General features: G+C 51.5%; 1 protein-coding gene across 8 annotated transcripts in view; it reads left to right on the forward strand.

The window, feature by feature from the left end:
• The window catches only part of ARHGAP44 (Rho GTPase activating protein 44), a 174,420-nt gene that overhangs the window by 158,296 nt on the left and 3,827 nt on the right, over positions 1 to 12,297 (forward strand). For 2 of the 8 annotated variants that reach the window (XR_002123895.1, XM_019641507.1), the window contains exons 17-21: positions 1,262 to 1,279; positions 1,983 to 2,192; positions 5,953 to 6,110; positions 9,038 to 9,418; positions 11,926 to 11,976. Coding sequence is in view for 7 of the 8 variants with exons in the window: in XM_019641507.1 (XP_019497052.1) it covers positions 1,262 to 1,279; positions 1,983 to 2,192; positions 5,953 to 6,110; positions 9,038 to 9,418; positions 11,926 to 11,933 (775 nt within the window). In the remaining variant the exon portion in view is untranslated. The other 6 variants (XM_019641503.1, XM_019641510.1, XM_019641506.1 and 3 more) reach the window with 5 other exon arrangements.

Raw genomic sequence — 12,297 nt, forward strand, 5'->3', positions numbered from 1 at the left:
CCCCCCCCCACCAATGGGAAAGGTCTAAGTGAAAGAGACTTGGGTAAGGAAAACAGGGTGAGGCTTGCATGCCTGCTATCTTTACCAACCATTGCAACTAAGCGATAACAGTTCCCTGCCCCCAGAGGAATATTAAGCGTCTTGCTCTTTGTATTCTGATAAATTCTGAAGCCCAATAGCACAGCTTGGTACCCCCTCGAGCCCACTTTAAATATCAGGGAATGCAACTTGACCCTGTCCTAGACATTTACGTAGCCTCCATGACTGACTCTCAGATCTCCCATAGGAGGTGCTTATTTATTGCTGGAGTGTCCTTAGACCCAAGATGACTTGAAAGCTAGTGGGTCCTGGAAAGAAACACATCTCCTCCCCACCCCAAGGTGCCTCCTCAGAGCCATGCAAGGAAGATGAGAAAAATTAACATTAGCATCACACATGAAAATATCTCTGGGGACCCTACAGAAGAAGAGTGTCAGGAAGCTGTCCCCATCCCAGTGTGTGCTCAGCTTTTAGCACCGTTTCTTCACCATACCTCACTGCAGTCTCTATCCCAAGCCCTATTTCCTTAAAGGACCCAAGTCCCACCTGCTACAGCCAAGCTCCATACTTGAACCCTTTTTTTAAAAATCTTGCTGCACCGCTGCAAGGTACACGTGACCTTTCAGGCGGGCAGGATTTCACGGTGTATTAGCTCTGTGCTTGTGACCAGTGTGGGTGAGAGTAAGAGGTCAGAGCAAGCCACAGAAACCCTCATATCCAGGCCCCACTGTGCGCGTAGAGACAGACACCGGCTGGGAGCATGTGTTTTCTCCCTGTGAATGTCTGTGTCTCCCTTGATACCAGAAATATCAGCCCTTGCCTTAGCCAATGAAGCCTTGCCTACAGACCACAGTACATGTCACCACCTAGACCAGAGGAAGGGAATTAACTGCCTTCTAAATCACAGAACTTAGAAGCAGGCAGGTAACTACTATGCTTCCAGCCATCTTTTTCCTCCCTTATGATGCCCTCTAATGCCCACCTGTATGCACCAATATCAGCACTTCAGCTTCTCTCTCTCTTCCCCTGTAAGCTTGCTAGGATAAGATTTTCACCCATGCAAACAGAAGAGTCACTTTAAGAGACAACAAAATTGAAACAATTTCTTGCCACAATAAAAGCCCCGTGCTAAGACCCTGACCTTGACAAGAGACAACCTGTATGTCCAAAGAAAGACGTAGTTTTTTTTGACACTAATATCTGTATGTTTCTGTCCCTGCAGCCTTAGGAAAATCCAAAGGTACAGTATCCTCGGGTACCTACAGGCCATGTTCAGTCTCTGAAAACTAAGCGAGCTATGCCTTAGTGAGCTCTGCCAGAGGGTGAATGTGCCGTGTCTGGTTGCTTGGCCCACTTAATTGAAGCTGACTGTACTCTGATCATTAAAACGGAACCGGAGCGAGAGTGACCCTAGGCACGATCAGCCCCTTCCCTGCAGTGTAGACAAGCGGGTGTGGCCTGCAGAGGCCGTAGCTTGGCCAGGGTCCTGGGGCTAAGGCAGGAATCCTGCGCTCCAAACTGCAAGCAACAGAAAGAAGGATGGATATTTACACACCTCCTGCTGGTTGGCGCCATGTTCTAGTTCCATGCTGCCCATGTCCCTGTCCTGCCCACCTGCATCTTCCACTTGGGAGGAGTGAGTGCCCCCCAGAGAGGCTGCATTCTGCCCGAAGATCAGCTGGCTTTGGCAGAGGGTGGCAGTGCAGCTGCCTGCTGTGCCAGGGCCACTGAGTGAGGCTCGCTCGGGGCAACCGGGATGCTCCAAGCATTGCCTGTCTGTCAGTGGAGCCCTGCAGGTGCCTCGCTTCCCTGGGCCAGGAAGGTGCTAAGGCTGCACTGCTGTTCTCCTAACACTGATGTGCTTGAATGTGTCTGCTTCATGGGGGAGGGCGCCTGTCGCCTGTCACGCGTGGGTAAGCACGTGTCTTTGTGTCCCTCACCAGCATGGGCGTGAGGGTGATGGACACGTCCTGGGTGGCTCGAAGAGGCTCCTCTGCCGGCCGGAAAGGGTCGTGTGCCCCGCCCTCCATGCAGCCCCCTGCCCCGCCCGCCGAGCTGCCATCATCCCTTCCTGAGCAGCCCCTGGATGACCCCGCGGTGCCCTCGCTTTCTCCATCAAGCTTGGGTCTCCAGCCTGGGGCTGAACGGACCAGGTAAGCCTGGGGCAGGCTGCCTGCTGTGCAGGGGGTGGTGGGGTTTGCCGCCCACACTCCAGGCCTCTTGGATGCCGTCATTTTCCCCCATTTCTAAGCATTCCTGTTGGCTTTCTGCATCATGCTGACACCCAATAAATCATTCACAGCTCCCGGGATTATCAGATAAAGGCCAGGCTTCCCAAGAATAGCATCCCCAAGCAAACAGCAGAAGTATCAGGTGGCAGCTCGCTAAAGCAGTGTGAGGCATCTCAGTTCCCAGCTCTCCACGTCCCCTTCCAAGGCTGTTAGAATTTCCTGATTTTGAAATTTAGAATATCAGTATTTGTCTTTTCCTCTACTGCACCTTCAGATTCACAGGGGCCGTTTTCCCTGCTAACATGGGTGCGAATCAGGGAAGGAGCAGGGCCATGCGGTCATGCTGGCCTGGTGCGTTTCTGGCAGCTGCACAGTTGTATTTCCATTCTGTTCAGTGGAGAAAAAAGAGAGAGAGAAAGCTCATTCCATCACCAGTTCGGTGAACATTTACGGAGGAACGTGTCCATTCAAAGGTGAAAGATGCAATCCATGCCCTTAAGACATACACGTTCCAGTGAGCAAATACCGATCATTAAGGCACATGGTCATACCCAGGGGCTCAGGGGACGGGGCTGTATCTGGCCCTTCTTTGAAAGGGGGGGTGGTTGGAGGGGATTCTAGCAGTTGGAATCGCACAGTGAAGCTACTTTGCTGTTAACAACAATTAGGAGAACTAGGAAAGCAAGTCAAATCAGACACCGAGGGGCATTCTGTTATTAGAGGATGCAGCATGCCTCCATGGCCACTGCTGGAAAAAATTTGGAGACTTTGGGAAGATGACTCTTTTAACCCAATCTTTGTATTTGCTCACGCTTGCACACACAGACACACAAACCCCTTAAATGAAGGGATTGCAGACTTTTGTCTTTAATGAGCAGTTAGTTTCCCTGTGAAATTGGGAAATGACAAAGGGAAAAGGGACAATCATAGAGTTTGGGAAGGGGAGGCTGACACCGGATATGCTTGGGTTGTTGCTGTTGGCTCCAACGCCGAGACGATGAGAGGACGCTGACCCTGGCTGTGTTCTCACTGGGCTTTAGGTCCACTTGAGAGGTGCAGACGGGAGAGCGAGTTCAGTGGAGAAGCAGAGGCGATGGCTGAGGGCCAGAGACAGGAGGAGGAGATTTGGACGAATAGATTTGCTGGGAAGTTTCCTTTTACACACACTGGCTTCATCCTGATTTCCCATCTTATAACTGAGACTTTGTGCCAACAACATTTGGCATATAAATGATATTTCTGGAAAATGCCCCCCAAAGATGGATTTCCCCTTGTTCTGAGATGTTCCCGGAACGTTACAGATGGGTGGCCTTGCAGAGTCAGTCATGGGCAGGGAGCATCGCCCACTGGTCCAGATGATTTAGAAGGTCAGTCCCATCACTGTACAAACGTCACACTGTCCTCTTTCCCCAGAGTAACCAGTCCTGTAGCTTTCCTTCGGGTGTCAATGCCCTTATTTGTCTTGCACCACTCTTTTACTCTCCCCACATGGATTTGTTCCAATACAAACGTCTGTTCCATCGCTTTTTTTTGTTTGCTTCTGTTTTCTGGACATTTGCAGCCCAGATGATGTTTCTTCCAGTTGCCAGATTCCTATTACTGCTCCCTCACCCCCAAAGATGGCAGGCCCTCCCCTCCCTGTGGCTTGCTCCAGCCTTCCCATTCCCCACCTGGTTCGTCCCTGCGAGGCTGGCGGCTCTCTCCAGCCAGGCTCAGCCTCTGTACCCTGCTCATCTGCTTGGCATTAACTCCAACCCCAAACTCCGCTTCCTGCCCCTTCGCACCCCGGCTCACTGAGTCATACGTTCCCAAATCTAACCTGTCCTCAAGAGAACTGTCACTGTGCCTCATTCATCTTGGGCTCCTAATAGACACGTTACTTACCCCACCTCTCCCCACTGGGTCAGCTGCATCAATGCTGGAGAGAGAGGATCCAGGCAACGTAGGAAAATACTTGTCTCTACAGGGGGCGGGCGAGTGTGCAGGTGGGGAGGAAAAAGATGGGCTTCCTGGGCCCTAGATTCCTTGGACAGAAGTCTGCCAGAGGAATGAAGGCATCTATGATCCCACAAGAAGCAATGATCTTATTTGCTTGTTTTGTGTTTTCTTCTGTTTTACCTTTCTCTTGATGGAGGCGGAGATGGATAAAAGAGTAGAGTGATATTTGGCATTAATACCAGAGTGCCTGGTCACCTTGGGCCTGAAGAAGAATGAAAGACAAGTTCCTGCCCAACTGGAGTGAGGGAAGGGTTTTCTGGTTTTTGTTGTTGTTTTTTCCATGAACAGAATAGAGAAAGGAATTGTTGCTCTTCTAGGCCTCTGATAAAATGGCTTTCTTCCTTGGGGAGTTACCCAGGTGTGGTGTTAACACTCACCCGGGGAAGGAGAGGACTTACTAGCGCCTTGCACGTGGCCTTACCTTCGTGCCTCCAAGTGGAGAAAGTTGTACTTTGATCATGTTTGCTGTTCCAGCCCAGGTCCCTTCCTGCCTACCAGCCTTTCTCACTATACCCCGATGGAATGAGCAGTATATTCCTAGCTCCTTAATACTTAGAGTTTCTAGACAAATTTAGGGATGAAATCGGCTGTAGCTGCTTTTGGGGGAAGAAATAACCAGTGCAAAGGATTTAGGTTTCCACTCTCCCTGTGCCCTACCTGAGGGCATCAGAGTCCAAGTAGGTTCCAGCGAGGATGGCAGATAGCCCCCAACTCCAAGGTCACCTCCTTTTTGCTAGGGGCTACCTGGAACATTATGTTGAAAACAAGTGAGAATTCTGTGGGGAAAATACGGAGCATCGATTGGTAATGTCTGCCATGGGTGGTGCGTTGGGGGTTGAGGGGCGTGAGGAGCTGGCCATTTATTTGCCATCCCTGGTCTGTGGAGTGCAGTTGAGTTTAACAGGTACGTTATCCTTAGGAGAATGCCCGAGAAAGAACCAGCAGTGAAATATGAACGCTCTTTGGGACCTGGTGACCCAGGGTGTCCCTTTATCAATTCAGCGGACTCCAGAGGCCCTCACTGCTGTTGACCCTGATCCCCTCTCCAAGTCCAGTGGACTGGGACTTGAACTGGCCCACATCTGGGAGCACAGCCAGGGTCTGTGTCAACCCTACCATTTGCTGAGATCTGCTACTGAGTCTGAGGATGGGTCCCAAAATCCCTCCCCTGCTTGGGGGTGTGACAGAGGCTCACGGAAAGCAGCTGGAGAGCCATGGCCAGCCGGCTTGGCAGTGTGAGCCCGAGCCGTCAGCCCTCGTTCAGCACGCTGACTCTAAGAAGTCCTCTTGTTCTGGGATGCTGTGGACACAGAAGGGACAGAGCGCTGAGGTGCTCCAGTCTGGGAATGTCCAAGAACCCCAGTGTTGATCACAGGATAGAGTGGGGGCCCTCAGGAGCCCTGCCTCATGCTCATGGTCGCCTGGTGGAGAGAGGGCAGAGGCGTGGACAGGGAACTGGCAGTGAGCGCCACACCGAGGGGGAAGTGGGAGCCAGGCCATCAGAGCCCCGAGAAGGCCAGTCACCGCTCGGGGCATCTTTGAAGCCTTTCAGAAGGGTCTGAGACAGACCAGCCTGGGACAGACCAGCGCTGACCCAGAGGCACACCTGCTGAGATCCACAGTGCTGGTGCTGATGTGGCCTGAGTTCAGGGGTTCTCTTTTGTCCTGTGTGTTTACGTTTCAGCACTTCTAAAAGCAAGGAACTTTCTCCAGGATCTGGGCAGAAAGGAAGTCCAGCTTCCAGCCAGGGGGTGCCCTGTGCAGGGACGCAACCAGGGGCACAAGCGGGCACCAGTCCCAGCCAGCCACCCGCAGACCAGAGCCCTCACACCCTCCGGAAAGGTATGTCACCGCCAGCCTCCCCATCAGTCTCAGGCCAGAGATCGCTGTGTGCTGCCTCAAAACTCGTTTCCCTCACTTAGCATGGATATTTAGAAATGGTGGCTTAGCGGAACATTCCTGATCTGGGCATTAGAGGTTTGGAAGCTACCCAACTCCAACAGGGATCATTTCATCAGTCTTCCTCTGTTTCCTCACTTGAACAGTGGGCCCATTAGGGGCACGTACAGGGCACTGCTTCTTGTGCACTAAGACCCCGGTGCAGAATCACCGCTCAGGGTGACGTGTGTCTTCCATGGACGCTGCCAGGCTCTACTGCCATCATTTAAGATGCTGTGTGGAGTCTTCTGCTTGTCAACCAGGGCCTCACACAGCTGCCTGCCCTGGGATTGTTTGTCTAATGTGACATGGAAGAGGGAATCGGATAGTTTCTACAGGAGTCCTGCCCTCCCATATTTCCATTTTAGGAGGTCTGAGAATTTCTTCACTGACCCCTGAACTGCCTAATGGAACCCACTGTAGAAGGTCCAATTATTCCCTCTGAAGTGACTCCCAGAAGCCAAAGACATGCTCTGTGGTGACGCTCCACACGTGGGGAACTGCAGGGAATGTGTGCTTATCCGAATTCTTTTTGTTGGTTTTCACCCTATGTCACCACTTTGCAAAGTCTTTAACTTGTTAAGAATAGCCTATTGTTTAATTTGAACCCAATTCAGGCGTTTTCTAGCTTCTAGGTGTGGCTTCATCGCCAGGATTTATGGCGCAGGGCTGGCTCACCTTATCTACCTACACCTTCACAACAGGTGGCTTTCCCCCCTCCTTGGCTCCAGGCTGCGGTGGCAATCCCATTATCCCAAGTCTGCTCTCACCCAGCTCTTCCATCTTGTCTGTTTCCCATTCATGCCTTACGCATCCTACAAATAGTTATTGGGCCCCTACTATGTGCAGAGCTCTGAGGGTGTAACAGCAACAGGCACAGCCTCTCCAGAAAGGTAAACATGGAACTATAATACAAGGGGGGTGCCATTCGGGGCACTGTGGTTACACGGCATACCCTTCCAGACATAGGAATTGGGCCACAGTGGTGGTGGTGGGAATTTAGCATTTCAGAGTTTTTTTCCAGCAACAACACGTTTTCCTTGCGGTCTAGATAGAGCTCTTTGGCCAATTTTGTGTACAAGGACTTTAGCCTTCCCCTTGCCCTCTGAGTGGGGTGACAGCAAGCCATTGTTTTGTCCAATGGAGTCAGGGCTCCTGGTCCAGGCCAGTCAGCTTCCTGGTGCCAGTGGCAGCTTGGCCCTCAGTTTTCACAGCACACTGGGACTATGCAGGTGGCCTAGAATGAGGTAGGTCCCTTTCCCAAGTGGCATTCAGTAGCTCAGTCTTTTGAAAGGTACAACTTTCTTCTCCACCCTCCACCATTGCCCCCTAATGGCACGCTTACCTTTTCTTCTTTTTGAACCCCTCAGTCTTTTATCAGTGTGCTTACAGTTGTTCATTATGGACTCGTCCTGTCACTACCAAGAAGTGGTAAATGTCATCACAGATTTCATGGTGATGTCACTGCGTCCTCCCTCTCCCAGCTCATTTAGGAGAAGACTTGTTCAAGCATGACCCCTGGAGTGTCCACTTGCTTCGCACCCACCACAGTACTTCCCGCATTACCCTGTACGGCTGAAAAGTGGTTTTATTATAAGCCATGATTATATGGTGCTTGATATACACGGTCCCATTTAATTATTGCACTGCTGTGGAGAAGAGGTTTAAATAAATGTTCCCCAGGCTTACAGTGGGGGAAGACAGGGTAGGAATTTCAGCCCACATTGGTGGGACCCGGACAAACATGCCCTTTTCTTGACCACACTGCACACTGACGAAGCAGGGAAGTGCGTCTTAGAACACATTTTGTTCCATGGAGGGCTGAGGAGTGCGGGTGGGGGTGGGGGGTGGGAGAAGTGCCCCCTGATGCCTCCTTGAGGGCTTAAAGGACAATTTCTTCTAGAATTAGTGGTACCCTCAGCCAGCCCTCACTTAACTGACAGATTAGTGATGGCTTTCTTAAGATGTGTGTCCATCAACGGGATCTCCTGAGTGTTTGAATTTGTCATCCTCCCCAGTTCATTTTCAGTTAAAAGCATAATGTATTTGTCACCCTTTAGCATAATTAAGTAAAGAAAATGAAAGCAATGCAGAGGAGGTTGGGGCTTAAAACAGTGCAATAGATCAGAACATATTTGTACCCAGGGGGTACAATTCTTGAAAGGAAAACACCTCTGAAGCAAGCATGCTGGACGAGGGAAGGACGGGGGAAGGACAGATGCAATGGAGGCACTGGGCCTCTGTGGCCAAAGTACATGGTCATATGTCCTTATTATGGGAGCCAAGAGCCACTGGGCAGGTTCAGCCAAAAGTCAGTTTCCTCTTCTGAGGACAATCAGCCCATACAGGGTCCACTGTCATAGGTTGAACTCTAGTTGTCCTCTGTTGGACCGTGTGTCACTGACTCACTTCCTCAGCATACCACCGATACCTGTTACCACCCTGAAGTGGTGACAGGACACGGGAATCAGTCACTGCCTGTGGATGGGAAATGTGTTCTGCAGTGTGTGTGTGTGTGTGTGTGTGTGTGTGTGTGTGTGTGTGTGTGTGTGTGCGCGCGCGCGCGCGCGCGCGCACATGCACGGTGGCAGGAATCCAGAGAAGAGGAGAAGAAATTAGTGAACAGATGGGGAAATATGAAAACTTGCAGTTCTAGGTGATTTTTAAAAAATTGTATTGGCTGCTCTCAGGGTGGCAACAGCTGGGGGTGGGGGTGAGGGGGTGGCGAGGGTTAGGAGGCGGTGAGGGGTGTGCTAATAGACCACATGGACGATGGGCTTCATTTAACAGCCATGTGTGTTGCTGTTGTTGTGTTCTGCTTTCTCTTCCAGTTTCCAAGAAGCTGGCACCAAATCCACCCAAGGTCCCCTTTGTCCAGCTGGGCACTGTGACTGACCAGTCCGCCGGCCAGCCATCCCCACTCAGCCTGTCTCCTACCCCACCGAGCACCCCGTCGCCCTACGGACTGAGTTACCCTCAAGGGTACTCCTTGGCCTCAGGCCAGCTCTCCCCAGCGGCTGCAGCGCCCCCTCTGGCCTCTCCTTCCAGCTTCACAAGCACTTTAACCAAATCGCGGCCCACCCCTAAGCCCCGACAGAGACCTACCCTGCCGCCTCCTCAGCCTCCCACAGTGAACCTCTCCGCCTCTAGTCCACAGTCCACGGAGCACCCCATGCTAGACGGCATGTCCCCCGGGGAAAGCATGTCTACAGGTAACCAAGCCCCGGCTTCCTCAAATTTTTCCATAACCCTTAGCAAAATGTGCCAAATGGAGGGACTGCTGGCGCCACTGTCGGTTCACAGATCCCTGCTTGTTACAGGGGGGCTAAGCGGGTGCCCCTGTGGCTTCCGGGATGGTCTCCTTCGACACCACCCTTAATCCAGTGAAAAGCAGCTCGGGATGGATCCAAGTTGTCCCGCAGAGGGGCTTCTTAGGGGACTCTCCCAATCGAATGCCTGCGGGCCCAGGGCTCTGATGATAGCCTTAATTTGGGGGTTGAGTGCCCTGAGTTCTTTGGAGTGGTGCTTTGGGAGGGCTGGATGCTGGGTTGTGACTGCAGAACAGCACAGGTGAGGGGCGGAGGCTTTCCTTGTGTAGAGCCCAAGGATCTAAACAGGTACAAAACCGTATCTTGAGAACAGATGCTAAGAACCAAAGACACTTTTTTTTCGTATTACTTAAATAAGCCTAATTCGAAAAATGAATTTCTAGCAATACATATTTAGAAAGGGGTCAGTTTCAGAACACATGTGCATTCCCCCTGTTCTTAAAGGAGATAATTGGATGAGCCCACAATTGCTAAATTTAGTTTTGCTTTAAGTTTAAAATCAAAGATGGAGCTATTTTCCCCCAGGAAAAAAAAATCTATAAGCATGAAATCACAAACACACACCACATTTAGCAACAACTGTTTGTCGGTTAGAAGAAGAGAACATTTTTAAAACATCTCCCCATTCTGACCACATGAGATTAGAAAGTCGGGGCATATTTGTGGTGCCCACTAAAGTGGGCAGAGCATTTTCCTTGTGTAGAGAGGCAGGTCACAGGCTGGGCAGTGTCTTGGAACAGAGCCAGCCTGCCATGTCACCAGGCTGCAGAGCCGAGCACACGTGCTTGGTATTGTCCCAAGTAGCAGAAGGTGAGGTAGCTTGGGTTGGAACACACACACACACACACACACACACACACACACACACACACAGAGGCACACACACCCACACACTGTACACACCCACACCCACACACAGGTACACACACAGACACACACACATACACAAGTACACACACACAGGTGTGCACACAGGCATACACATACACCAAACAACACACAGGTACATACACACACACAGGTGCATACACAGGCATACACAGGCACACACACCCACACACACACATGTACACACAGGCATACACATATACCATACACCACACAGGTACACACACAGGCACACACACACACATACACAGGTACACACACAGGCACACACATACACAGGTACACACACAGGTATACACACACACCAAACACGACACAGGTACACACACAGGCATACATATATACCAAACATCACACAGGTATACACACACACACACACACACACACACACACACACCCCAAACACCACACAGGTACACACACAGGCACACACACACACACACACCCCCCAAACACCACACAGGTACACACACAGGCACACACACACACACAGTACACAGAAACACTACCCAAATACACATACATACCTGCACACACACTACACGCAAATACATACACTATTATACATACACACACCACACAGACACACAGCACAATGCAGCCCTAGGTGCACTGGGGTTTCTCATGGGGACTGTGCTTTTATTCGTACGTCCTTCTCCAGGAGAGATGGTTTTTCACTTGATGAGATAGCAGGGGTGAGCCTGTGGGGCTCGGCAGCTTACTGCCTATGAAAAGGCCAGTCCAACTGGAGGGTTTGCGATGGGTTGGGAGATTTAAATATTGTGAGCAATGGCCATCTGGTGATTTTCCTTCTTTATTTTTGGATGTGATTACTGTTGAAGGCGCAGCTGCTGTCCTCTACCCTGAGGCTTATAGAAAATTAAGGTAATTCCTCCTTGAGAGACGGCAGCGAGCACCACTTCCCATGGGTGGTTCCTGGTGTGTGTCCTGATGGAGGTGGCACAGGCCTGCTGCCCTCGGGGCTCCTGGCCACACCCCAGGAGCTCGTGGTCACCCCAAGTCAGCTAGAGGGACTGCTCCCAACACCTCAGCCTGCCAACTACGGCAGCCACCCCGAGGAAGGGAAACGGGGTAGGGTTGATACTGGAAGCAACAGAATGAGTATTGGGCATCACGGAGGAAAAACAGATAACAGAAGGAGGAGAACTTTGGGGACAAAAAGTAGGCAACAGAAAGCCCTGAGGGGCAGCCGGTGCCCCGCAGTCACATGGGAAATGCAGTGCTCCCTTTCCGTTGCGCCATTTTAAGATCTGCTGACTTTAGCATTAGCAATGCCCCCGGCCCCCGTACCTGTTCCGTTTTCATGTTCTTTGGCAGCAGACTGTTGTTCTGTCCCATACATACCGGGCCCTGAGCCACAATAGAAACGGTAATGGCCTGGTGTGGCCCACCAGACTGTGGTACTTGGCATAGTTTTCTGTTACAGTCTTGTTTCATCGTGTTTCTTCCTCTCTCCGAATCCTATCATTGTGTTCTTGCAGCTGTGTGACATGAGTGCCGCAGTTTTGGATACATGTGAGGGGGAGTTCAGGGTAAGCGGCCCCAGCCTCGCCTCCCGCCCGCTCGCCCGAGCCAGCCGGGCCACAGCTCTCGCCCTCACTCTGCATGTAGCTCAGACCTGCATGGCGGCTTCCATCCCGGTGCCTTCCCAGCCTCAGCAGGAACTGCCGGGTCCGAGAGCTCATTTGGCTTTTGGGGATCACTGGCCTTTTTGGGTTTTGGTCTGTTTTTCTTGTCCTTAGCAGATGGGGGAGACAGCCAGGCAGGGGCCGAGCTCATCTGCTCCCCACCCTCTGTCACCTAATCTCAGCTGTCCTGTCCTGTCCCTGTGGTTTAGAATTGAAGGGGTAACA

This window comes from Hipposideros armiger, unplaced genomic scaffold (genome assembly GCF_001890085.2).
Source record: "Hipposideros armiger isolate ML-2016 unplaced genomic scaffold, ASM189008v1 scaffold_61, whole genome shotgun sequence".
In the NCBI taxonomy this organism is placed as follows: Eukaryota; Metazoa; Chordata; class Mammalia; order Chiroptera; family Hipposideridae; genus Hipposideros; species Hipposideros armiger.